This window comes from Myotis nattereri, assembly GCF_964212035.1.
Source record: "Myotis nattereri genome assembly, chromosome: 15".
NCBI classification, from domain to species: Eukaryota; Metazoa; Chordata; class Mammalia; order Chiroptera; family Vespertilionidae; genus Myotis; species Myotis nattereri.
In genome coordinates, this window is record NC_138090.1 from 33,170,063 (window position 1) to 33,197,063 (window position 27,001).

Here is a 27,001-nt window from a genome sequence, read left to right on the forward strand (position 1 = left end):
TTTCCGCCTACATCTCTCTCTGGAGCTGTCTGCCAATGCCACACTCACCTGTGTCCCAGAGGCCCTTGTTCTGGCTTTGGAGCCAGGTAGACAGCCTGGCTCTGATTTGTCCTGTGTTCCTATAGCCGTTCCTCGGCTCTTTGTTTTTCCAGAGTAGACTGAAGGCCTTGAAGTATATAATATTTGAGCAGTGGCAAATTAGAGAACAGGCGATAGAGGGAAGCTGGAATCCAAAGTTCTTGGGGACTTCTCACAGCCTTAACCTGGCCCTCTACCATATGGGCCCTTCCCTCACTGGTCACCTCCGAGAGCCCTATCCCTAATCTCCTTTGATCCACCCTTTATATGGCAGCCAAGAGGATCTATCTGAAACCCAGTCTCATTAATTCATCCTCATTATAACCATCTAGAGCAGCGGTTCTCAACCTGTGGGTCGCGACCCCTTTGGCGGTCGAACGACCCTTTCACAGAGGTCGCCTAAGACCATCCTGCATGTCAGATATTTACATTACGATTCATAACTAGCAAAATTACAGTTATGAAGTAGCAACGAAAATAATTTTATGGTTGGGTCACAACATGAGGAACTGTATTTAAAGGACCAGAAGGTTGAGAACCACTGATCTAGAGCTCCCCATTGCACCTTGGACCGTTGGGGCAGACTTCTGTAATTCTGAGTTCCTCAGTTCTGTGGCCCTCAGATAAAATCCTGGTCTGAGTCTTCTTAGGGTAGAGTTCAGAGACCGCTGCAGCCAAGCAGATCATTTGAACCCCTAAATTTGGATATTGACCTGGATGCCACCCTTCCCACCTCAACCTTTTCTTGGTTCCGTGGGGTCAGCTCCCTGTCCTATTTCTGACCCCTCCCTGAGGGATATCAGAGGCAGAACTTTGAATTTCATGTTTCAGCTCCACCTTGATGCAAATCCTGCCACCCAGGAATGTGCTCCCCAGCCCTGGTTTTCCCAGTGGAATCCCCCAGGGTGTGAGACCAGGCAGTTGCCCCCTCCCTCACTCTACCAATGGAGGTCCTGCCATAATGTTATTTAACCCTGGGCCTAGGAAAGCATCATGCACAGCTGCTCAGCTCTACTATGGCAGTCTTAGTGTTTTCAGAGGGAACATACAACCACTATCTAGATCCATCTCCTTGCCCCTAGTCAAGACAGGGTCCACAGGTATCTTGGGAAGGAATGGGGAAGTGATTGATTGGTCACCCTGACTTTGACTTGAAAAGGGATTAGAGCAGGCACTCTCCCAGTCCAGGTAGGTGGATATGTAATGGAGTCACTTTCTCACCTTTATCCCATGCACCACTTAGCTCTTGACACGTGTTGGGACAAACGAAGTTTGCAGGAATTATTCAACAACTATTTGCTGAGCAGGGACCTCCAGGCCCTGCTTCTGGTGGCTGTCTATGAATTAATCCCAGCTTCCATGGGATACAGACAGACCAGAGTGGTTGGGGCTAAGGTTGTGGGGGAGGGGGTAGCACAGGCCAGAGGAATCAGGGCTGTGATGGGTGAAGCTTGGTCGGAGTGGTAGGACTGATGAGCTAAAATAGTGATTAGAGCTGTGATGGTAAAACAGTGGTGGTCCAAAGGAGCCAGCTGACCCAGACAGGGGAGGAGGGGGGCGGGGCAGGCGGGGCTCCCTGGAAGAGCTGAGACCTGAAAGATGAGTTAGTGAGGCAAAGAGGAGAAAACAGGTGTCAAGGCCTGTATAAAGGCCTTGAAGTCAGGGCCTTCCCTTTCCATCAAACCTAACTGGTTGGAACAAGTCCAAGGGGACTTGTGAGACAGAAGTCAGGGTCTGGATCCCAGAAGGCTCTGAGGGTTGGGCTGAGGAATTGACCAGGGACAATGGGGAACCAGGGAGAGTTCTATGTGAGGGGAAGACAGGGTCAGATTTGGCTTTGGGAAGATTTCTGTGGCCACTGGGTGGGGAGACTGAGGCCAGAAAATCAGGACTGGACCAGGACAGGGATGGTGGAAGTAGGAGAGTGGCTATAGGCAGTGGAGGTGGTGACCAACAGCCTGTTTTTTTCTGTGTGGTGGGGGGATTGCGGAAATGACAGATGAGAAAGGAGTGAAGAGCCCTTCCCAAGGTCTCATCACATTTTCCTAGGAGGAGGAACCTACTGATGGGACAGCGGATGGGAGCAGGTTTGGAGGGTGATACAGAGACCAGTGGTCCCCTCAGACATGCCTGGGGAAGCTAGAGACAGATGCGGGTAACACTGCAGAGACAACTGAGATGTGGGCAGGAGTACTGTGAGGAAGAGGAGGGAGAAGCCAGGGGCCTAGCCAGAGAGACTCATTAGAGAAAGGGGAAGAGAGACAAGAAAGAGTGTGGCCAGAGGGAGGTGGAAGGCCCGGGATGGAAATTTCTGGCAGTTGGAAGCTTAACTTTTAGTGAGGGTGTAAGGAGGAGCCTGTGAGTTTATAATCCCAGGAGTAGGTTGGGATGCCCATTGCTTTGCAAAGGAATGAGTAAGTGGAGTCAGACTGGAGACACCTGTGAAGGCTGGAGGGCGGGGACAGCCTGAGATGGAAAAGATTTTGACACCGTGTGGAGGAGTCTCCCCAGAGGGAGAATGGGTGCTGAGAAAGAGAGCCCAGAGGTAGTGTTTAGGTTAGTGGAGTGGTTAGAGTGCTCTGGAGGGTGCCTGTGGTCACATCCAACTCACCATTAAGTGCTTTAACCCTAGGCAAAGAAATGGGACTTTATTTTCCCAAGGAAGGGTTATTGAGTGCCTACTGTGTGCCAGGCTGTGTTTGAGGAACTGGAGATACAGCCCTGAACAAATATTCCCTAAGTTGTAGGATTGTGGGACCAGAGGGGCTCATGAAAACCACTTAAGATGGTGCCACACCAAATTAAAAAGCAGTCACTGTGAGCTGGTTTATTACTATTACGCAGACACAAGTGTGTTTTAAAGAAGAGCCCCCAGGCACCCCACCTCACAGGAGCTACTAGCTCCTCCCCATCAAACCTCCCCCCTCAGATGGGGGCTTCCCCGGGCCAGCTCAGAGGACTGGGCCTAGGGACTTCCTCCAAGAAGTTGGGCCCCTTTTGGATGGGGAAGGGCAGTAGGGAGGGTCCCTTCCAGGTTGGGGTGCCATGGGCTACACAGGAACAGACACAGGTCAGGCTAGGACTCTTGCTCGCTCAGGTGTTTTGGTGACTGTCCAGACAGTCCCATGAGTCTTGCCCCAACCTGTCTGTGGTAGAGGCAGGGATGACTTGAAGACAGCAGTCCCTCTAGTAGTAGAGTTCCTGGTCCCACCAGCCTGGGAGAGAAAACAAAGACTGTGTTTTCTCAGTGTTGAGGGGTCAGGAGGTGGGGCCAGGGTCTCAGAGGTTGTGGCAGTTTGATTTGGAGGTCAAGTTTGAAGGCCAAAGATCGGACAGCTGCTCTGAGAACATTTGAGCCCCCAACCCCCAGACCTCCAGTCTCCACACTCACTCCCTGGGCAACAGCGAACTCCAAGTTTCCGGAGCTCATCATAGACGAAGATGAGGAGGCCAAAGGGCATGGGGACCAGCCACCACTGGAACCTGAAAGCACAGGGGAGATGACAAGGTGAGGGCCATCCCCAGTCTGTGTCCCACATGCCCATCCCTCTGTCACACCTCATGACCCCTCACCGAATGGGCATGAAGTTGAAGATGTTGGGCATTCCCGGGCAGTAGCACAGGAAGCAGCCGATGCAGATCTGGAACACGATGGCCAGCACCAGGATCTTGTTCCTGCGGGTGGCACAGGGTAGAACAGGCTCAGACTGCCGGACTCAGGACAAAGCCTTTAGGAACTGGGGGTCAGATGCCATTAGCAGCAGGGAGATGTTCTAAACATTTGACACAGGAGTGGTCTGCCCCTCCGCAACAGTGCTGGCCTATCAGCATCATCCCTTTAGTTGATGAAACATGGAGGGGCCAGCTGAAAGGCACATGGTGGGAGCTACCGACCAGCTATCGATAAGGAATATTAGCACCTGGCACATCTGTACATTCGGTGCTGGTGTTCGCTGACTGCAGTAAGCCCTGGTCAGGACCTGATGGAAGTTGGGACTAGGGCTTGAGGACAGGGCTGGGGACACCTGAAGAAGCCCTGCTGGAAGGCAGAGAGGCGGCGTGTCTTTCGAATGAGAACGTCAGCGATCTGGCACATCTCGATGCTGATGAAGAACACGGTGTAGCAAGTGTACTGCTGGTACAGGCGCTGCCCAAATGTCTGGAACGGGGAACAAAAGCCGCCTGAGCCCAAAGGGAGAGCCTCTGCAGCCAGCCTGGTACTCGGGCTGGGGCCAGGGACCCTTAATTGCCTTTTCCCCTGCATCAGAGCCTACGATGGGAGGAAAGGAGAGGCACAGGATCTGCTAGGTTTGTAGGACCCCACAGTGTGAGGTGCAGAAACGGTCTAGCAGAGCTTGGGTGTCAGTGCATGGGTAGGTGACAGGTCATCCAATTGCTTTCATAATGAAAGAAGGAAGGGAGAATTTCCTGGCACCCGAAATAAGGGACCTAGGGAAAAGGAATTGGAATTCCACGGCAGGATTTGCAAAGTCCTGTGATTCCAGGGCCCAGGCAGATGGCAAATATAAGTGGACCAGGTAGGCCTATGGGGAACAGCACTTAAAGGGGCAGTCACTACTCAGTTCATTTCTTCAATATAACTTTTTAATACCAGCTCATTGTGTGGGGAACACTTCCTATGCTGCAGGTTCCAAGTGTTTCACATGTTTTATCTCATTTAATCCAATATTCCCATGAGGTAGATTGGCGGTACTCAAAACTTCAGTGTGCACCAGAACCCCAGAAGGGCTGGTTAAAACAGATTCCAGGCCTGCCCCCAAAGTTTCTGACCCCTGACGTCTGAGGTAGGAGCTGATCATTTGCATTTCAAATAAGTTCCTATGTGATGCTGATGCTGCTGGTCTAGGGGCCACACTGAACATCACTGAGGTAGACATCAGTGTTCTCTCCACTTTAGAGGTGAGAAAATGGGCACAGTGAGTCAGAGCAACTTGCCCAGGGTTACACCACAGTGAGGAACATGGTATACTATATGAATCTAACGCAGTCTGGCTCCTAAGGTCTACATTCTTAACCATGGCAGTAAATGTTTAAGGGAAATAACCTGATCTGTAACTCTACAGGACAAGCTAAACACACCTGCCAATCAGGTCTGACCTCTGTGCTCCAGACCTTCATTAAAGTCAGCCACAAATGCATATGCTCTGTGTTAGTGCTACAGGAAAAATAACAGAATAGGGGCCTGGTTCCACACCTGAGATGATGTGTTACTGTTAGGGCAGGGAGAGGACCCATCTGCAGCTGGGATCATCAGGAGCAAGATACAGTAAAGAAAGGCCCTCTGCCCCAGAACTGGCAGGGAGTCTGGGTGTCTGGGATGCTCTGGCTGAGCTCAGTTTGCATGTGTACCTCACCCTAGATTGGTGGCATTGGAAATAAGGGAGTCATGGGACTCACCCACTCCTGGCCATAGCTGTCCTGCAGATCTTGTAGGTGGTGGTTCTCCCATTGTGGCCGCAGCCCCACGCACAGCAGTGGGAACCAGCCCTCCTGGGCCATGGCCGTGAAGTAGTCAGTGAAGCCAGCAAATGACTGGATGGCACCTGGGAGAGGCAGGGAGACAGATGGAAACACAGAGTCAGGGACACAGAAATGATGACTTGAGAATGACATGAGCAGACATGGAGAGACAGACACAGAGATTGACAAGGACACTAAAGACAGCACAGAGAGTGACAGAGACACCAGAGACCTCAAAATTGCCAGAAGAAGGCAACAACCCAGAGACAGGATCATAGAGAACAGAGGCAGAGAAGGGACACGGGATCATAGAAACCATTATGTACAGATAAAACTCAGAATGACAGAGACCCAGGATCAAATGCAGACACCAAAATCCAGAACAAGCCAGAGCCTCAGTTAGAGACCTCAAGGCAGGTGAGCAGCCCTGTAGGAGAGCCCCAGGCTTCCCAGCCCCATGGGTAACTCACCGATCTGGAAGTAGGAGTAGGCAGCCAGGGGCTCGTTGACTAATCGGTCACGCTTCGGGTTCCGTGGCCGCAGATGCATGATGTCACTCTCAGCCTTCTCATAAGCCAGGGACACAGATGGGAACTGTCCAGAAGCAGAAGCAACCTGGGTTAAGGGTTTTCCTGGGCCCCAGTCCCCAACTCTCTGGAGCTCTCCTCCCCCTTGCCGGTGAGCAGGGATAGGACTGAGGTTAGGAGGTAAGACCTGCAGTGACTACACAGCCACACCTGCCTGAACAGTCCGGGTCCAGCTGGCCCCTGTCAGGAGTGTTGGCATATCTACTCCACATCTGTGTCCACATATGTCCTGCTGTCCATCTCTATCAGAACATGTGCATTTGTCTACACTATTACATAGTCTCTCCCCATTTCTGTATCTGTCTCCTCCCTTACTGCTGCCTCCTCCTTCTCTGTCTCTGTTTTTTACTCTGGGGTACTCTAGTCTTGGGCCTCTCTCTTTTCTTCTCTTACTTTGTTTCTTTGTCCCCGTCTCTGGTATCTTTCTCTGTGGCTGTGTCTCTGCTTTTGTGACTCTGTGTCCCTGCTTCTATGTCTGTCACTATCTTTGTTTCTCTGTATCCAGGGGTGGGGAATGTCCGGCCCGTGGCCATATGAGGCTCACAAAACCATTTGGTCTGGCCCTGCCAAGGCAACCTTATGCAGGACTCAAAATCCAATAAGTCTAGGAGCTTTTTTCATAGCAACATAACTTGTATTAAGTAAATTATATTAAGCAAATAATGTTGTAAATATCCAAATGGATCTTGGCAGGAAAAAACATGCTCCACCCCATATGTGTGTGACTACAGAGTGGCAGCAGGGTGTACTGATCAAGAGCACAGGCTCTGGGGCATCTGACTGCCTGGCCTCATATCCCCGCTGTGCCACTTATTAGCTGTGTAACCTGGGGCAAGTTACTCAACCTATCTATGCCCAATGAGCTCATCAGTAAAACAAGGGTGATAAATAAAGCCCATGTCATAGAGTGGCTATGAGGAAAAAGTAAATTAATGTGTGCCTCGTCCAGACTAGGCACTATGTAAGTTGTTGAATAAACATGTCAATATGGCCAGCCTCTGGCTACATTTGTGGCTCTTTCATATCTGTCTGCCTGAGTCTATCTGATGGTATCTATTTGCCCATACCTATTGAGAGATGTCTGTCTATGATCCAAGTTTAGCCAGACATCTGTATCTGTTAATACTTTTGTTTATCTGAGTATCTGTATCTGAGTCCATGTGTGTCCATGGGTTATGTCCATGGGTTTTGTCCATACCTACCTAAGCATTTACCTGTGTGTAGTTCTGTCTGTGTCTACCTTCCTGCCTGTCTATCTCCAAGAGTGAATGTGGTGGTCTCTACCCATCATGTCTAACTATGGACATACGTCTATGGCCACGTGTGGGAGGAGGCATGGGGCTATAAACTCACAATGTCAGTGCAGAGTTCAATGAAGAGGATAGTGATGCACCCGAGGGGCAAGGGCACACTGACAGTGATGTAAATGAGGTATGGCGTCAGCTCAGGGATGTTCTTGGTCAATGTGTAAGCGATGGACTTCTTCAGATTGTCGAAGATCAGTCGGCCTATGAGAGTACAGTAGGTACCTCAGCCTCCTCGCAGAACACTTCCTCCTGTGCCCATACTGCCTGCCCCTATCCCTGACCCAGCCCGGACCCTGCTCCACGCCCGTCACAATGGAGGCAAAGTTGTCATCCAGCAGGATCATGTCAGCTGCATTTTTGGCAGCATCTGAGCCAGCAATGCCCATGGCCACACCAATGTCTGCCTTCTTCAGGGCTGGGGAGTCATTGACACCATCCCCTGTCACAGCCACGATTGCACCCTGCAGGGAATGGGTGGAGGTGGGCAGGTGGTCAGTGAAAGGCCAGCCCAGGGCCAGCCCAGCCCTTCTGCCCACCTCCATCAGCAAGGTCGCACCAGTCGCTGGCAGCTCTCCACAATCACTAGCTTCTGCTGGGGACTCGTACGAGCAAACACCATCTCAGGGTGGGTGCGCAGCACCTCGACCAGCTCTGATGGGTCCATGTCCTTCAGCTGCATGCCATTGATCACACAGGCACGGGCATCCCTGGGGAGGAAGGTAGGAGGGCATCACTGGGCCCTCAGTCTGGATAGGGCCTGGGAAGATCCATGGGGAGGACTGAAGGGGGCTTACTTCCGATTAACCTGCTCTACAGGCACACGGAGACGAGCAGCGATGTCCTCCACTGTCTCACTGCCTTCAGAGATGATGCCCACACTGGCCGCAATAGCCTTGGCTGTGATGGGGTGGTCACCTGTCACCATAATCACCTGTGGAAAGGACCAGCAGACCCTTGACTCCTTCATATCAGCCCATTCTTGCTGTCTTTCCTAGTGATATACTCATTCATTTATTCAACCAATTGTGACCACCTGCTATGTGCCTTGGAAGTAGCAGAGACAAAACAGACAAAAATCCCTGTCTTCGTGGAGTGACATTGTGGTGTGAGAGACAGAACATTTTTTAATTAGAAATGAATGATATAGCATGTTAAAAGGAGGGGGAATTAAACTGGGCAAAGGGGATGGCAAGTGTTGGGTAAAAAAAAAGGGGGGGTGGTGGTTCAATTTTAAGTGTGTCCAGAGAAAGCCTCGTCAAGAAGGTGACATTTGAGCAGACACCTGAAAGAGGTAAGAGTTGGCCACATAGAAATCTGGGGGAAGAGTGTTTCTGGCAAAGGAAACAGCCAGTGCAAAATGAGAGAGGTGAGAACATGGCTGAACTATTGGAGGAACAACAGGCAGGCCAAGATGACTGGAGAGGAGTGAACAAGAGGTAGAGAACTAAGGAATGGGCTTCGAAAAGTAACTGTGCTCAGGTCTACAGGGTCCTCCAGACCATGGGAAAGACTTGGGAGTGATGCTTGCTCAGCATTGGCTCTCCCGCCCTTGCTTTGTCTTTGGGGAATCACTCCTCCCCCCAGCTTGTAGTTGAGGTCTCTGGCCAAGGTATTCTATCCCCCAGCCACAGTGACTACTCAGGGATGAACATGTGACCCAGTCTAGTACAACTGCAAAAGAGGCACAGAAAGAGTGGGCGGCTGAACAGGTAAGTTGGAGCTGCTGGGGGATGGTCATGTTTGTCTACCAAAATGGAGGGACTGCTTGAGAATAAAGCCAGCAGAGAGAAAAGGAGAGCTGGCACATGAAGGCAAATTCCTAATGACACTGAACACTTGCATGCAGCTATATCTGAAGCTTCATTCCCAAGAAGTTTTAGTTTCATGAACCAATATATTCCCTTTTTGATTCAAGCTATTTTCAGATAACACAGGGTTCCTCATCCCCAAATACTGCCATCTTCCGTTCTTGCCCCTGCCTGGTCCTTTCCCAAGTGGCATACCCGAATGCCTGCTGTGCGGCACTTGAGCACAGCATCAGGGACAGTGGCCCGGGGCGGGTCTATCATGGACACAAGTCCCGCAAAGCACAGACCACTGGTTGGAAAGTTCATGGCGTCCACGTCGAAGGCATAGCCAGGCGGGTAATCCTTCTCACTCAGGTAGAGCTGGCAGAAGCCTGATCAGAAAATAGGAAAAGTCAGAGAAAAAGTCCTGAGTGGACCCTTTGCTAGCAAGGCCAGGCCCCTTGCACCAAGCACCTGTGATGCCTGACCCTGTGCTGCACCCTTCATTCACATTATCTGAATCCATCCTCACACCCACCCTGTGAGCCTACTAGGATCCTCCTCTTACAGATGAGAAAACAGGCTTAGATAGGGGGACAATTCCTGCCAGTCATTGCACAGCAAGTGAAATGAAAACTCCAGAATTAGACCACAGGTCTGTGCCTTCCAGGGCCGAGGAAGGGGTTAGGAAAGTTTAAGGAGTCAGGACAGAATTGGGGGAGGTCTCAGAGGTCAGGACAAGGATTGGGGAAAGTCTTGAGCTGAGGTAGGGATTGGGGAAGGTCAAAGGGTCAAGAGGAGGACTCTGAAAGGTGGAGGTGAAAGCAAAGGCAGATCATCAATTGGGGCAAGAGCTAGGAAAACCAATGGGTCAAAGGTCGGGTCAGGATAGGGAAGGTCCAAGTGAGGACAGGTCTGGAGAGGCTGAGTCAAGGTAGGAATTGGGCATAGGCAGAGATCAGGAGTGAAATAGGGGGAAACAAAGGTGAGAGTGTAGACTGGGGCAGGTCAGCAGTCAGCCAGGAAAGGGCAGGGAGGATTGGCCTCGCTCTGTGCTAGCTTCTTGCACACCAGTTTTCCCCTCACTACCCTGCCCTGGCCGTCTCACCCAGCACGCGCTCGCCCAGGCCTCCCAGGCTGAGGTAGGCCGTCTGGAAGGCCTCACGCCATTGCTCGTCCAGGGGCAGCTCCTGGCCCTTGATGAGGATGGAGCTACAGCGCTCCAGCACACGCTCAGGGGCGCCCTTCATCACCAACACGTGCCGCGGGTCCCGGGGGTCCTCCAGGGTGTGGATGGACAGCTGCAGGCGATCAGCGGATGGTGTAGTGGGCCGCGTGTAGAGGGAAGGGGGCGGGGCTGACCGAAGAGCCTTAGGGTGACTAGGCAGTGATGGAGAAACTATGACACACCAACTCATTTTTTTGGTTGATTTTCCTTTGTTAAATGGCATTTAAATATATAAAATAAATATCAAAAATATAAATCTTTCTTTAACTATGGTTGCAAATATCAAAAAATTTCTATATGTGACACGGCACCAGAGTTAAGTTAGGGTTTTTCAAAATGCTGACACGCCGAGCTCAAAAGGTTCCCCATCGCTGACTGGTAGGGGCTGGGCAGGTCCTCGCTAGAGGCGGAGGTTTGGGGAGCGGCTGTAGTTACGGGCCTGGGTGCCGGGAATGGACTGATTGAGCGCCGGAGTTGGTCTGGCACCTGTCGGAGTCCTGACAGCAGAGAGCAGGCGAAGAGCCCGCGGCTAAGGGCTGGGCGTGGCCTGGCCATCGGTGGGCTTTGGAGGTGGGCGAGAAGGGAGCCGGGCGAGAGGGAGGAGACAGCGAAGCCGGGCCGCAGGCCAGCCCCGAATGTGGGTGGAGACTACAGTGAGCCGGGCTTGCTGTGGGCGGGCTGGCAGTGGGGGCCGGCCAGGGTGGGCTCGCACCTGGAACTTGTTGGTGGAGTTGAAGGGGATCTCGCAGACTTTGGGGAAGCGTTCTCGGTAGCCCATGGCGTTGCCCAGCGTCAGCTCCGAGAACTTCAGCAGCGCCGTCTCTGATGCGTCCCCGATCACGATGCGCTGGGAGCGGAGGGCGTCAGGTGCGCGCCGGGCTGTCCCAGGCTCCCGGCTCCCCTTATCCCCCAAGTCTCCCGGCTCTCACCTTTGGCACGGGCACCGCGTCCTGGCCCGACTTGAAGGCAGCTCGGTTGCACAGGGTGAGGACGCGGCACAGCGCCCGCCATGTCTCCGAGGACTGGTCAAACGTCTGCCCTGGAGGACAGACGTCCAGGCTGGGGCCGCGAGGCAACTACACCAGACTGTACCAGACACAGAGCGGCCGCTCTCCCACATCACAACCGAACCCCCCTCCCCCAATTTAGGACAGGATTCCCCTCTCCAGACCTGTGTGGGACCCAAACCCTCCCTCATACCCCAAGACGGAGCCTTCTCTTCAGACCCAGTGTGGAGTCTCCTTTGAGAGTCCCCTGAGACTCCATACCAAGCCCCGCCCTGGACTCTGGGCCCATCTGGATGGAGTTCCTCTCCATGAATGCATAGCCCTCCCAGGTTCTCTTCAGTAACCTCCGAGCTCCCATCTAAGCCTCCCTCCTGCTCCAGGCCCTGTCTCTTCGCACTCCCAAACCTGACTGGTCTTCCGTGGTGTCAGCTGAGTGGATGTGGTTGTCGAACCACAGATGGGACACAGTCATGCGGTTCTGAGTGAGGGTCCCCGTCTTGTCAGAGCAGATCACTGACGTGGAGCCCAGTGTCTCCACTGCTTCCAGGTTCTTGACTACACAGTTCTTGCTGGCCAGCCTCTTGGCTGTCAGAGACAGGCAGACCTGGGTGAAGGTGAGAAAAGCCACCTGAAGACGAGTCTTTGCTTCCAGGCCCACTTCCCTCCTCTTGGCATTGGGGATCCCTTACCCCAGCCACAGTACTGATTATGCAGCATTCCCCCACAAAACCCAGGCTTTCTCTTGCCTACACCCTTTTGTTCAACCTGTGCTTCCTACTTGGGATGCCTCCCTAATTCACCCAGATAAACAGAGCCAGGCCACTCTGTAAGCTGCCCTAGCCGAGGTTCTGTAAGTTCACTTATCAACACAATTAAAATGAGAAATGTGGCTAGTGTGGTTCAGAGCATTGGCCTGTGCACTGGAGGGTCACAGGTTCAATTCACAGTCAAGAGCATGCACCTGGGATGTAGGTTCGATCCCCAGCAGCAGTCAGTGCGGGAGGCAACCAATTGACACATCAATGTTTCTCTCTCTCTCCCCCCCTCAACCCCCATATCTCTCTCCTCTTCCTTCCACTCTCTCTAAAGCAATGGAAAAAAATATATACTCAGATAAGGATCAACAAATCAACAAAATAAGAAAATGAACATTCCCTCAGCCTCCTCTGAACTGACTGTTGAAGGTTGTCCACACCCTCAAGCCTCAGCCTCCTTCAGTCAAGGACCCTGCCTTTTCATCTCTGAGTCCTTAGCATGTGGCACAGGACATGGCCCACAGAAGCCTCAGGAATGTTTGCTGACTGGATGGATAGGTGGAGGGATGGGGGGTGGGAGGGAAAGATGGATGATGAGAAGATGGGTGGGAGGATGGGAGGTGAATAGATAGATAGGAAGATGGGAGATGGTGGAGGGAAGCCTGGATGAATGGACAGATGGACCGCCCTTCTGCCTCCCCAACTCACCGTGACAGTGGCCAGGAGCCCCTCCGGTACATAGGCTACCACAATGGCCATGAAAAAGACCATGGCCCGCAGGAAGGTATAGCCAATGCACATGGCCACCACAAAAAATGTGGCGCCAAAGAGGATGGCTAAGCCTGCAATGATGTCCACAAAATGTTCAATCTCGATAGCGATGGGTGTTTTCTCATTTTCTACTCCAGATGCCAGTGATGCGATGCGCCCAATGATGGTACGGTCACCCGTGTTCACCACCAGGCCCTGTGCTGTGCCTGCAGTGGGGTCAAGAGGGTGACTCAGGGCTGGGAGGGCAGCAGTGGGGCGTGCACAGCAGCGTGAACTGAAGGAGGGGGCTGTAATGTAAGGCAGTGGAGGCAGTGTGACCTGGGAAGAGAGTAGCAATAACAGGAGCTAGAGAGGTAGTATGACTTAAAGAGGTGGCGGTCATGTGAAATGGGAGGCAGTGTGTCTCAGAAGGTAGCAGAAGAAGGGCAATGGAGGTAGGGATAGGGGGTGCTGAGGCAGCGTGGTCAGCTGGGTGGGCAGGCAAGGGCCTCACGGACCCTCGAGGCACATGGTGGAGAAGAAGGCGATGTTGCGGGTCTCCAGTGGGCTCTCGTGTGTACACTCAGGGGAGCGGGTCTGTGGCTCCGACTCTCCCGTCAGCGAGGAGTTGTCCACCTTGCAGCCCTGGGCTTGGAGGATGCGGATGTCGGCGGGCACTCGGTCGCCACCTTTCATCTCCACCAGGTCACCCACCACAAGCTGATCTGCGTTGATCTGGAACTTGTCCCCATCTCGGATCACAGTTGCTTGCTGTGGGGCAGGGACACCAGAGTTGTGGATAATGGGTGAGATTGAAGTTGCTGAGTGCAATGGAGTTGTGGGGAGGTGAACAGGGGGTGAGTTGAGGACCTATAGGGACAGATGGAGGCCAAGGGCAAAGGGCAGGCTGGGCCTAAAGGGAGGGGCCACACAGATGCCAGGAGCCTGCCTGAGCTGGTCTGGAGTCTCTGGAATCTGAAGTGGTGAAGGGCTGTGGGACCCACCTGGGGCACAAGGTTCTTGAAGCTGGCGATGATGTTGGTGCTCTTAAATTCCTGATAGTAGCCGAAGCAGCCAGTGACCACAACCACAGCAATGAGAGCCAGTGCCAAGTACAGCTGGGGGCGGAGGTGAGGGAGTCAGCTTATGAGTAGAGGCTGGAAGCTCCCTGTACAAGGCCACCGGTCTGTACCCTGGTCCCCTGGTGTTCTTAGGGTCACTTCCACCAGAATATTCCCCACCTACTAGGAACCCTTATGCACTATTCCCTGTGGCTTTTGTCTCCCATCCTCATATTCCTCATATCCACCTTAAACGGCTCCAAATTCTCATTGTCTTGTGTATCCCATATTCTCTGGCCCCTGAATCCTAGGTCTCTCATGTCCCCATAGCCTGTGACTTGTGCTCCATGTCACCAAGTACCTAGGTCATATGGGTCCCCTTTTCCTGTGTTCTCCAATCTTACATTCCACATGTCCTCTGCCATGTGTCTCCTCACAGTCCCACAGCCTATATTTCCTGTGCTCCACGTTTCCTATTCTGTTTTCATAATCTGCCTGGCATCACCTGTGTCCCCTGGGCACAATAGTTCCTGTGGCCCATGGCCCGTATCCATGTGCCTGTGTGCTGTCAATCTTCTGCTTCATATTCCGTGAACTTCACGATCAAGAGTCTCAGGTTTCAAATTCCAAGTTTCTATGCCCAGTGTCTTCCATGTCTATGTAATTATGAGTCCCCATCCAATGTCACATTCAATGTCACATGTCCCTAAATCTCCATGTCTCTTGTTCTGACCCCTGTCAAATATCTAATGTCCTCTTTCCTCCATCTCGATAGTCTCTGTGTCTGTGTTTCCCTGTCTGATGTCTTATGTCTCTCCATGTACTGTGTCTTGAGTCTTTTGTCCCTTATTCCCAATGTCCCCTGTGCCCTCTGTCCTTGATCTGTCCCATGTCCTCCATTTCCCCAGCCCCAACTTTTAAGTATTGCATTTCTTAACCTTTGTATCCCCAACTATGTCCTCCACATCTGAGACACATTATCTGCTGTGTCTCCTGTGATCTTGGGTCTGTCGATCCCCACCTCCATGAGCATGTCTTGGAGCTGCATTTCTGTGTCTGTGCATCCCCACCCTATGTCCCTGGTGTCCTGAGTCTCATGCTTAATGTTCTCTGTCCTCTAGGACCCCGTGTCCAGTGTCTGTCCCCCTAGTACCCGACACTCACATTGTCGTCAGTGGTGAGGTCACCCTCACTGGCTTGGATGCCAAAGGCAATGAGGCAGATGGCAGCAGCCACCCACATGAGGCACTGCAGACCACCTGCCAACTGCCGTGCGAACTTGACGTACTCTGGGGTACCCTTTGGTGGCCGCAGCGCGTTGGGCCCATCCCGCAGCAGCAGCTCCGCAGCCAAGCTGGCAGACAGGCCCTGGGGACAGGGGGGTGGCAGTGGCTGCTAAGGGCTTTCCTCTCCCCATACACTCTTCTGTCTCTCCTTCCCCTGTTTCCCTCCCTCTGCCCCCCCTCATCTGCCTTGTGCCTCTTTCTTTCCTTCCTTCTTCTTTCCTTCCTTCCTTCCTTCCTTCTTCCTTTCTTTCTTTCTTTCTTTCTTTCTTTCTTTCTTTCTTTCTTTCTTTCTTTCCTTCTTTCTCTATCTTTGTCTCTGTTCCTGTCCCTTTCCCCTTCCACACTTTATGTCTCTCTCTCTCTCTCTCTCTCTCTCTCTCTCTCTCTCTCTCTCTCTCTCAACTTTCTGTCTCTGTATTCCTGCCTCTGTATTTCTGCCTCTACCCTGTTTCTCTTTCTTGCCCATCTCTCTGCCTCTTTCTTTGTTGCTCTTTATCTGCTTCTTTTCTCTCCTCTCCTCTCCTCTCCTCTCCTCTCCTCTCCTCTCCTCTCCTCTCCTCTCCTCTCCTCTCCTCTCCTCCTCTCTCTCCCTCTCTCTGTCTCTCTCTCTCATGCATTTTTCCTTTTTCTCTCTCTTCACCGTTACCCATCTCTTCACCCACTGCTCCCTCTGCCCCCAGCTCACCTTGGTCGCACTGGTCTGATATTTCTGTTCCAGCTCCGCTACTGACAGCTGGTGGTCATTCTGTGTGGTGGGGGCAGGACATTCACTGTCCAGCTCTCACTGGCCCTCACCCCAGCCCCCTACCCAGCCCTTCAGCCCCATGCTCACAATCTCCATCTCCTTCTTCATGTTCTCCAGCTTCTCCTTTCTCTTGCCCCCTCCACTGCCCGCCTTCTTCTTGCTCAGCTTGGCTGCCATGTCCCCATCAGGGCCAGGACCCAGCTCTACTGAGTACAACTCGTAATTCTCCTGGGGGCAGGGGGAGAGGGCAGGCATCAGATCCCACCAGAACCCCTGCCTCCAACCTCCAACCCTCCCCACCCCCAACCCCTGGCCCCAGACCCCACTCACTGCCTTTCCCATGATTTCCAGTGCAGCTGCCCTCCTTTGCCAATACAGAGCCTGAATCTGGACCAGCCCAGATATACCCAGGGAAGGAGGAGGTGGGGCAGGACTGCCTGATTACAGCTGATTACAGGGCTCCTTGGGGTGACCTCTAGGCCTGGGCAGTTCAGGCATTCCTTACTGGGCTGCCCCACCTGCCCAGACCCCATCACAACCTGCCACTGAGGTCAGGGACTCAATAGGAATATCCATAGTAACAAGAAAATAGCAAACATATATTCCAGGAATTGTACTGAGTGCTTTCGTGTGCTAACTTAACCTCACAACAACCCTTTGAAGTGAGAACTATTTTTACTTTGCCTTATACATGGGGAAACTGAGGCACAAAGGGGTGAAGTCACATTCTCACGGTTCCCAAGATAGGGTGTGAAAGAGCCAGAACTCAGAATCAAATAGGTTGGTTGCAGAGTGTCCATTTTTAGAACATACTGCTTGTGCCACACCTGGAGGGGGAGGGTGCTCCCAACAGTCACTACACTGGCTGTCCTTTAGGGAGTACTTACTGTGGGGGGGGCTTCCCCCAGGTGCTTTGTGCAAATGTTTCATTAGCTCCTCTTTACAGCCCTATAAAGTTATGTTCCATTGTACAAATGAGGAAACTGAGGCACAGAGAGGTTAAGAACTTTGGCCTAAGGTTGTAACAAGTATCAGGAACAGGATTCCAGCCCACGTGGGACCCTGGAGCCTGGTTTTCATAAGGGATCAGCAATGGAAAACCCAAAACTTCACCTGGGCAAGGTATGCCCAGGCACTACACACATGTAACCTCATGGATCCTTGAAATAAAGCCCTGTGAAGATGCCACTATTATTCCCATTGTGCAGAGAGGGAAACTGAGGCTCAGAGAGGTTCAAGGAGGATTCCTAGAGGTACTCCACACATCCAGCTTTAGCCATCACACATTTCAATCATTACCTTGTCTCCACCCCAACTTGCCCACATGGGGAAACCAAGGGTCCTGGATTGATGTTGTACTTGGTGCTTGGTGCCAGGTTTAGGTCTGGGGACTTCCAATACCCCAGGCAGGGACCTCTGTGGGCACCAATGAGAGGCTGGACTGGTTGCCTGGTGGGTCCAGTCCAGATATTTCATGCTTGGGCCTCAGGGGTAAACGTTTCTCCAGGGGCAAGTGTGCCTTTTCTGATAAGGTAATTGCCTTGGTGATGTCCTTCTCCTCTGGGGCAGGTCACATAAGAAAGTCAAAGCTGTTAAGCAGTCCCAGCTCCTTCCCATACCCGCCCCCACAAGCTGGTGATCCCCAGTCTGCCACAGGAAACCCAAAAGAGAGGCAGATCACAGTCACATTGACTGCCCCTTACAATGTGTCCACTTGCCCACTGGCATTCATCTCTCCGGGACACACATGTAAAATAGTTTGTGTCATTCCCTTGCTTACAGCCCTCCAGGGGCTTTCCTGTTCTCTCAGAATAAACAGCACGATCATTCCTATGAGATCTGGCTCCAGCTCACCTCTCCTGGCTCAGTGGCCTCCTTGCTGCACTTATAAGAGACCATGGCCATTCCTGCCCCAGGGCCTTTGCACCTGCAGCTTTTTCTGCCTCCTACTCTTCCTTAGATATCTGCATGGCTCTTTCTCACCTGCAGCTCTCAGCTCAAATGCCATCTCTTCAGAGAGTCCTTACTTGTATATTGCACTCCCATCAGGCTCCAGCCACTCGCCCTGCTTAATTCACACCCCTTATCCCAACATGACATTGTATTGTACTTTTATTTGTTTGATGATGACCTTGTTGTACTAGAAGGAAGACGGGGCCTAGGTTGTGTTTGCTGATATCCACATAACACCGGGAACATTCCCTGGACACACAAATATTTCTGAGCGTTGAGCAGGATCCATCTCACCCCGGGGGTTGGGAATGTTCATAAACAAACCTGGTGCACGGGGAGGGCCCTTGGAATCTTCTCAGGTGCCCCTCCTGTCTCCAGCCCTGCCACCCTGGCCCCCAGCCCACTACCCCCAAAGTACCCAGAACCTGAGGCAGATATGGGGTTGTGTCTGCGCAGATTAGGGAACCCCACGACCTATGTCACAGATGCAGAGACTGAGGCACTATTAAGAGAAGTGAGCTTGAAGCCCCTGCAGGCAGACAGGGCAGGGGGCCAGTGGAAAACAAAGGCAGGTGGAACATACGCAGGGGCAGACACGGCAGTTTGAGCAGCCTAACCACAGGGACCAACCAAGCAGAAATCTTTAAATGTTTCTGGGCTTAAAGCGGGAGGCATGGGAAGCCAAGGGAGGGCCTGTAACAACAAGCTGTACGAACACATAGGAACAGAAAGTTCAGCACAGGAACAGAGAAAGCACACACAGAAACAGGGAAAGTTCAGGCCCGTTGCTGGACAAGAACAACTGAGGGAATCAATCAGGTGATGACACAGGTAGACATAGAGCAGGCTTGTGGCAAATATATGCCCCTGGTCTACAAGGCTTTAACGGGCAGCCCATTACTGGGTCCCCCCTCCCCTTGCGGGGAGTCTGAATCTGCTTATAATAAACTTTCCACACTTTTGCTTAAATCTTCTGGTCCGCGTAGCTCATTCTTCAGCGTCATGAGACACGACCCCGGGAAAACACCTGGGCTCACCATTCCGGCCATCACTACCACTGGCAGCACATGGCTGACCTGTGATATTGTGCAAACCTTTGTCAAAACTCAGAGACCGTCCTTCTCTGGACTTTGTCTCATTTGTTTTATTTCTCACTTATTAGTTTTATTATTTTATGTTAATTTCCAATTTTTTATTTCAAACCTATAAGTTACAGGAATATTAACCTTCACCTAAATTTAATGATTTTACCACATTTGTACTATAAGATAGATAAGTAGATAGATAGATAGATAGATAGATAGATAGATAGAGATAGAGATATATTTTTAAGTTTTGGTTGAATCATTTGAGAGTAAGTTGGAGACAGGATGCTTATCCATAAATACTCAGGCAGGTATCTCCTGTGAATCAGGACACTCTCTTGCATAACCACAGTTCAATGACTAAATTCAGAAATTAACACTGATGTGCCATTATTGACTAATTTAGAGAATTTATTTGAATTTCCCATTTTCCCGCTCATGTCCTTTTCTGGGTCCGGGATCTAATCCAGGACTACACTTCACATTTGGTTGTCATGCCTCTGAGTCTCCTTCACTCTGTGACATTTTCTCAGTCTTTCCTGTCTTTTATGACCTTGACATTTTGAAAGAGTGTCAGTTATTATGTAGAATTCCCTCAGTTGGGTTTTGCGGAGGGTTCCTCATGATGAGATTCAGGTTGTGCACTTTTGGTCAGAACATATGGTGACGTGTGCCCTTCACAGAGCATTTTGTCGGGAAAAACCTCATTTTTGATTCTGGAAGAAGGTGGACATTTGGGGTTATCAAGAGTCTTTAGGCCGTAACCGGTTTGGCTCAGTGGATAGAGCGTCGGCCTGCAGACTGAAGGGTCCCAGGTTCGATTCCGGTCAAGGGCGTGTACCTTGGTTGCGGGCACATCCCCAGTAGGAGTTGTGCAGGAGGCAGCTGATCAATGTTTCTCTCTCATCGATGTTTCTGACTCTCTGTCTCTCTCCCTTCCTCTCTGTAAAAAATCAATAAAATATATATTTTTTTTAAAAAAAGAGTCTTTAGGGAATGACCACAGGGCTATTCTATGATGTCTTTATTTTCTATTGAAATCGAACTTTTCTATTGTCACAGCCACTCTGGCACTCCGCTGTGCTGATGATTAAAGTAATGAAACAGCCACTGCCTGAGCCCCCAGACCTCCCACACCCAACCACCTCCAGGGGCAGCCCAACCTTGCTCCAGCCCCAAGGCCTGTCTACTCTGACCGGTCAATGCCCACCCCGTTGATGGTTAAATATTTTTACCAGCCCCTTTGACTGCACGGCCTTCCAATGCTATCAAGCTCTGTGTCTTTGGGAGGGGGTGGGGGTTCTTTACTTGTGCATTTATTCTTTCATTATGTGTCCAAGCAATTCAAGCCGTGTCTGGGGATGGACACAGTCTGTTACCCACAGGCAGAGTCTGGGTAAAGCGAGGGGTGTGCCAACATCTTTGGCACCCTGAAGCAGACCCCAGGTGGGCAGTGCCATGCCATCTCAGGCTGATGGGCAAGTCCCAACATGACCTGGGGTCATTCTCACAAGAATGTCACAAGTGTGACATGACCATTTAGCAGAGTGCTGCACGATTTCTCTGAGGCTGGGCGCATGGATCATTAAAGACTTTTGAGAACAACAAACAGCCAGAATTTTAAAAACGTTCTCTTTTTCCTGAGAAAGACGGGGCAGAGGACATACCATTAAATGGTGACTTGCTAGTATTGAGTGAGTTTTAAGGGGAGTTTGATCGAGTCTCCTGGAACCCTAATCAAACGCCCTTTAAGGACGCAGCCCTATGAGGCCCGATGCCACGTTGCCCGTTCATGCTTCAGGGCTCAGCGCTCACCCTCCTCCCAGCCCCAGCCCCAGCCCCGCCGTCCGTTTTCCAAAAGTAGCTTGTCAAGACCTTGGCCATGCAGTTTCCTCTCTCTGATCATCCCCCCTGCATCCTCCCCGATCCAGCTGTTCCTCCTCTTTCCTGTTCTAGTGCAGATGCTTCTTCCTCCAGGAAACCTGGGACCACCCACCTGGCTGGCGCACGTACCTCCCCTGGCCTGTCACAGACCCCAGGCTTCCACATTCCAGCTCTGACCACTCCCTGGCCACTCGCCTGTCACTATTGGGTGACATTTCATCCTCCCCCTGGACTCATGAGGACAGGATCCAGAATGTCTGGGCCCCAACCTTGCCCTGCACGGCCCAGCCCAGCCCAGGCTGTCCTCAGGGAGTATTTGCTAAGTGAAAGTGACTTTGGGTATGTGTTGGCCTCTCTGATAAGATAGTGGAATTAGCAATGTCCTTCACCTCCTGGTCAGGTCGCTCTCCACCCCACCCCCAGACCCTGGGAAGACTGAAGCTAGGGGCTGGGCAGGCAGGGCCCGACTCCCTCATCTATAAGCTAGCACAGGAGCAGGCAGAGGGAACAAGTGGGGGTCAAGGTCTGGCCCCAGCCTAGCTAAACTGGCAGCCAGATCCCCTGTGTCCTGCTCCTCTCCCACTTTTGTCCAGATGTGAAAAGGTCAACTATCCTCACAAAATTGCCAGACTGTCCTCATCTAGGATCTTAAAGTTATATCCAGAATGCAACCGTCTCTCCCTTTTCCTCGGTCCCTCCTCTGGTTCAACCTCTCCTCATGGATAGCAAAGTTGCCTCCTCCCCGGTCTCCTGCTCTGGTTCCCATCCCCACAGTTTGCTCCCCACACACAGACAGAGGGAGCTTGTGAACCCCAAGATCAGGTCAGGGCCCTCCAGGCTCAAAACCTCCCCAGGTGCACCTCACTCCTGGTAAAAGCCAAGGCCCCGCATTCTCACCTAAGCCCTTAGTGATTTGCCCTGTTGCCTCCCTGACCTTACTTCCCAATCTCCACCTGACCTGCTCCATTCCAGCCACAGTGGCTCCCTGCTATGCCCCAGACACAGCAAACAGCCTCCTGCCTCCTGGCTTTTGCATTTGCTGTTTCCTCTCCTTGGAATGTTCTTCCCCCAGACTTCTTTTTGTTTGTTTGTTTGTTTGTTTGTTTGGGGGTCTTTTGTTGTTGATGATGTTAATCCTCACCTGAGGATATTTTCCCATTGATTTTTAGAGAGAGTGAAAGGGAGGAAGGGAGGGGGGAGACAGAGAGAGAGACATTGATTGGTTGCCTCCCGCATGCAGGATTGAACCTGCAACCCAGGTACGTGCCCTTGACTGGGAATCAAACCCATAACCCTTTGGTGCATGGGCTGACACTCTAACCACTGAGATACACCAGCCAGGACTTCCCCCAGATATCTTCATGGCTCCCTCTGACCCTTCATCAGGTCTTTCCACAAAGGTGCCTTCCCAGTGAGACTGCCTTGCCGAGTTAAAATTGTAGGCTGCAGTCTCCCTCCAGCCCGCTCCACCTCCTTTACCTTCTCCACTTTCCCCCCATAGTACTTACCACCCTCTGACGTACTATGTATTTTCCTATTGGGTTGTGCGTGCATTTTCTGAATCCCCAATAGAGTATGAACTCCATGAGGGCAGGGATTTTGTGTGATTTTTTTTTTTGGAGGGTTTGTTTTTTGGTCTGACGTGTCCATAGTACCTAAAATGACAAATAGTAGGCACTTAATGGACTTCCATTGACTGGATAAGTCTCAAGGTCCCTGGGATAGTTAGCACATACAGCAGTTGTCATGGCCACAAACACTAAGATGGACCAGGGTTCTGCCTTGGAATGATGTTCTTTGCCCAACACAGGCCCAACATAAATAGAGGGGCAGGCACAATGACAGGAAGCTGGTAATAACAGCTGACCCTCGTTAGAACTCCCTGTGCCCAGCCGTGTTCCGTGCTTTATATGTATGAGCATGTTTTATCCTCACGATAACTTCATTTAAAAGGTACTGTTTTGTTGTTGCTATTATTGTTTTTAATTGATTTCAGAGAGGAAGAGAGAGGGAGAGAGAGAAACATTATGATGAAAATCATTGACCAGCTGCCTCCTGCACAGCCCCGACTGGGGATCGAGCCTGCAACCCAGGAATGTGCCCTTGACTGGAATTGAACTCGGGACCCTTCAGTCCACAGGCCAACGCTCTACCCACTGAGCAAAACTGGCTAGGGTGGTACTGTTTTTATTCCTATTTGACTATGAAGAAACTGAAGTGCAGCCTGGCCAGCGTGGCTCAATGGTTGAGCATCGACCTATGAACCAGGAGGTCACGGTTTGATTCCTGATCAGAGCACATGCTCAGGCTGTGAGCTCGATTCCCAGTGGGAGGCGTGCAGGAGATAGCCAGCCGGTCAATGATTCGCTCTCGGCATTGATGTTTCTATTTCTCTCTCCCTCTCCCTTACTCTCTGAAATGAATAAAAATATACTTAAAAGAAAAAAAAATAAAACAGGTGCAGAGAAGTTAAATGACTTACCCAAGGTCACACAGCTAATAAGTGACAGAGCCAGGATTGGAACCAAGGCAGCCTGCTGGAGAGCCCTCACAGACCTTTGAATACACTGAATCACACCAGGCACCATTTGACAACAGGCCTCTCGTTAAAGTTACTCTTCATTTAATTATTTACTGATTGCTTATTGAGCAGATATTATGTGCCAAGCTTTTTGCTGAGCACTGGAATTTTCAGTGAGCAAAACAGTCATGTCCTATCCATAGTCTTGTGCGCTAAGGGGAGAGGCGAGCAGGACCACGCGGTCAGAGATCCTGAACACAACCGAGGGGCCGGCAGGTCGTCGCTCTGGATCCTGGGTGACTTTGCTTACATTCCTCCCCTTAGGAATGCTAGCACCACTTCATTTCTTTATTTTCCAAAAAAAAAAAAAATTAAAATATTTATGTTAATTAACTGACACACCAATAGTATATATTTTTACTATACTTTTTGGCTGAAAACTCCCGACTCATTTTATACTGCTTGTAGCATCTAGCAGTGTTTTTCAAGGGGGGACATTATTTTTTTATTGGGGTGACACTGGTTAATAAAATTATGTCACTTCACACTTGTCAGAATGCTATCATCAATAAATCAACAAACGAGTGTTGGCGAGAATGTGAAGAAAGGGGAAGCATCAGGCACTGTGGGCGGGAATGCAGGCTGGTGCAGCCACTGTGGGAGGCAGTGTGAAGTTTTCTCAAACAATTACAACTGTAACTGCCTTATTACCCAGAGATTCCACTGCTGAGAACATATCTCAAGAAACTAGAAATACCAATCAGAAAGAATATATGTTCCCCTATGTTCATAGCAGCACAATTTACAGTAGCTAAGGTTTGGAAACAGCCTAAGTGCCCATCAGCAGATGAGTGGATTAAAAGCTGTGGTATATCTACACAATGGAATACTACACTGTGGTAAAAAAGAAAGAACTCTTACCATTTGCAACAGCATGGATGGAACTGGAGAGCATTATGCTAAGAGAAATAAGCCAGTCGAGAAAGATAAATATCACATGATCATTCCACTCACTTGTGGAATATAATGAACAACATAAACTGATGAACAAAAACAGATCCAGAGACATAGGAGCATCAAACAGACCATCAAACCTCAGAGGGAAGGCAGGGGAAGGTGGGAGGAGTGGGTAAGAAATCAACCAAAGGACTTGTATGCATGCATATAAGCATAACCAATGGACACAGACAGTAGGGGGGTGAGGACATGTGCTGGGGGGTGGGAGTGGCTGGGGAGAGGTCAGTGGAAGAAAAAAGGAGACATATGTAATACTTTCAACAATAAAGAATTTATATTTAAAAAGAGAGAGAAATACCAGGAAAGTTTTTTGTTTGTTTTTTAATAATTCTTTATTGTTGAAAGTATTACATATGTCCCTCAAGAAAGTTTTTTACTAAATACACCTACTTTCTGACTTCTGTGGTTTGTGTGTGTTTACACAATGTGGGTGTGGTGGGGAGTGTGTTCTGTTGATTGCACTGTTATTTCTGCTCTGGACCCATGCCTTTATAGGCGTGTGTTTGCCAGATTAATGTAGACAATAGAATGGGGCAGAGCAATCTTGTTCAAATTGACCCTATTCCCATCTGAACTATTACATGTGTATCTCTTAAAATTCACTTACTTTTTAAAACAAATAAGTTGCTTTCAAAAGGAAACCTTAAAGCACTGAGGAATGGGGGGCTGGGAGGAGTATCTTTTGCTATAAACAGAAAATAAGCATAAAAATAAATACAGGGAAAACAAAACTACTAAATTATAGCCCCTTTCATCTGGCTGTTCTCCCTGCTTTCCTGCTGCCCAACCACAGTGTCAACCATGAGATCTATTTTGTATATACCTTGAAATATCCATGGGTCCCAAGGTTTAGTTCTCAGCTCTCCTTTCATTTCACAGTGTTTAGCACCCCTGGGCCATCTCCTTACAACCCACCTATTGCAAGTTCATATGTGGGGAGTCCCTTGTCTAGAGAGTACAGAAGTCTAACCGTGGATTCAGACTCGTAGGCCATAGTGTGGTTAGGACTAGTTATGATCAGGTTTAGCTACAAGTAACAAAAACACAGAATGACAGTAGATCAGCGCCGAGGCCAACCCACAGCTAATGGCCTGACCCAGAAAATGAACGAGAACAGAGCTGGGTCCCTGGTCTGCTGGGAGCCCCCTGCCTCAAGACTTGTTCTGCGACAGAAAAGATTTCCTTTTGGTTTAAGCTGGTTTGAGACCCTTTTCTTGCAACTAAGAGCTTCCTAACGAACATAGACAGACTCCTGGAAGAAAATTTCTGGTGAAAGTATCTGAACGTTTTTAAGACCCTTGATAAATATCACCATCAGTTTGAAAAAAAAGTTTTACTAGTAGGCACTATTAGTCCTATGTAACAAACAGAAACATCAGAATTTAGGAATGAGTGGTGAGGCTGGGATTAGGACCAAATTTTTACACCAATTTCATTCTGCCAGTCATTTAAACTTATATATTTAGCTTTGCACTCAGTTTTGTTTTTACCCAGGTCACTAATAATTTATGCCCTTCATTTCTGAATAACTTTCTTTATATTACTTCTTTCATAATTTCCTGTGCTTCTCTCTCTTTTCTCTTTCTGTAGCTTCTATTCCTCCTGTGATGATATCCACATGTTCTTAGCTTTTTCCTACCACTGTCCTTCTTGTTCCATTTTCTGGGAGATATTTTCAACTCCATTTCCCAAAAACTCTTGAAATTTTTATTTCTACTTTCATATTTCTCATTCCAATGAGGTATTTCTTGTTTTCTGTGTATTCCATTTTATGGCCTTCTATTCTTTTTTAAAAATATATATTTTTTTTTATTGATTTCAGAGAAAAGGAGAGAGGGAGAGAGAGATAGAAACATCAATGATGAGAGAGAATCATTGATCGGCTGCCTCCTGCACGCCCCCTACTGGGGATCGACCCCACAACCTGGGCACGTGCCCTTAACCGGAATCGAACTTGGGACCCTTCAGGTCTCAGGCTGATGCTCTATCCACTGAGCCAAACTGGCTAAGGCTGGCCTCCTATTTTTTATTCATGGATACTATATCATCTCTTCCTCTTTGAAGATATATTTTCCTTTTTAAAAAATACCCTTTTCTGCCCTCTGCATAATACATTTTCATATTCATTTGCTTTTTTAGTTCTTCCTTTGCTTCCTTTGAATTTCTTTGTTTAGGGCTCTTTGCTTTATATATTAGGGATTTTCACAAATTACTTTTTCATATTTAAATTTTTTTTAAATATATGTATTTTTAAATTTTACAGAGAGGAAAGGAGAGGGAGAGGGAGATAGAAACATCATTGGCTGCCTCCTGCACATCCCTTACTGGGGATTGAGCCCGCAGCCCGGGCCTGTGCCCTGACCAGGAATCCAACTGGTGACCTCCTGGTGCATGAGACTGCACTAAACCAATTGAGCCACGCCGGCCAGGTTTATTTTTTTCAGATTTTAAAGGGCATAAAATGTTGCC

General features: G+C 50.1%; 1 protein-coding gene across 2 annotated transcripts; it reads right to left on the reverse strand.

The window, feature by feature from the left end:
• Nucleotides 1–2,938: 2,938 nt before the first annotated feature.
• Nucleotides 2,939–16,414, reverse strand: ATP4A (ATPase H+/K+ transporting subunit alpha; the record flags this gene model as incomplete). 2 transcript variants are annotated; one of them, XM_081107885.1, is made up of 22 exons in its annotated part: nucleotides 2,939–3,293; nucleotides 3,470–3,561; nucleotides 3,652–3,753; nucleotides 4,104–4,237; nucleotides 5,497–5,642; nucleotides 6,030–6,153; nucleotides 7,500–7,654; nucleotides 7,746–7,914; nucleotides 8,037–8,160; nucleotides 8,248–8,384; nucleotides 9,457–9,632; nucleotides 10,349–10,541; nucleotides 11,181–11,315; nucleotides 11,398–11,507; nucleotides 11,881–12,079; nucleotides 12,939–13,207; nucleotides 13,499–13,751; nucleotides 13,985–14,098; nucleotides 15,206–15,409; nucleotides 16,013–16,072; nucleotides 16,160–16,300; nucleotides 16,403–16,414. In XM_081107885.1, the coding sequence occupies 22 exons, from the start codon at nucleotides 16,412–16,414 to the stop codon at nucleotides 3,265–3,267; spliced, it is 3,078 nt and encodes a 1,025-aa protein (XP_080964011.1). In that variant the 3' UTR covers nucleotides 2,939–3,264. The 2 variants fall into 2 exon arrangements, with proteins under 2 accessions (XP_080964011.1, XP_080964010.1); XM_081107884.1 differs by having other exon boundaries at nucleotides 8,010–8,160.
• Between the last annotated feature and the right edge of the window lie 10,587 nt (nucleotides 16,415–27,001).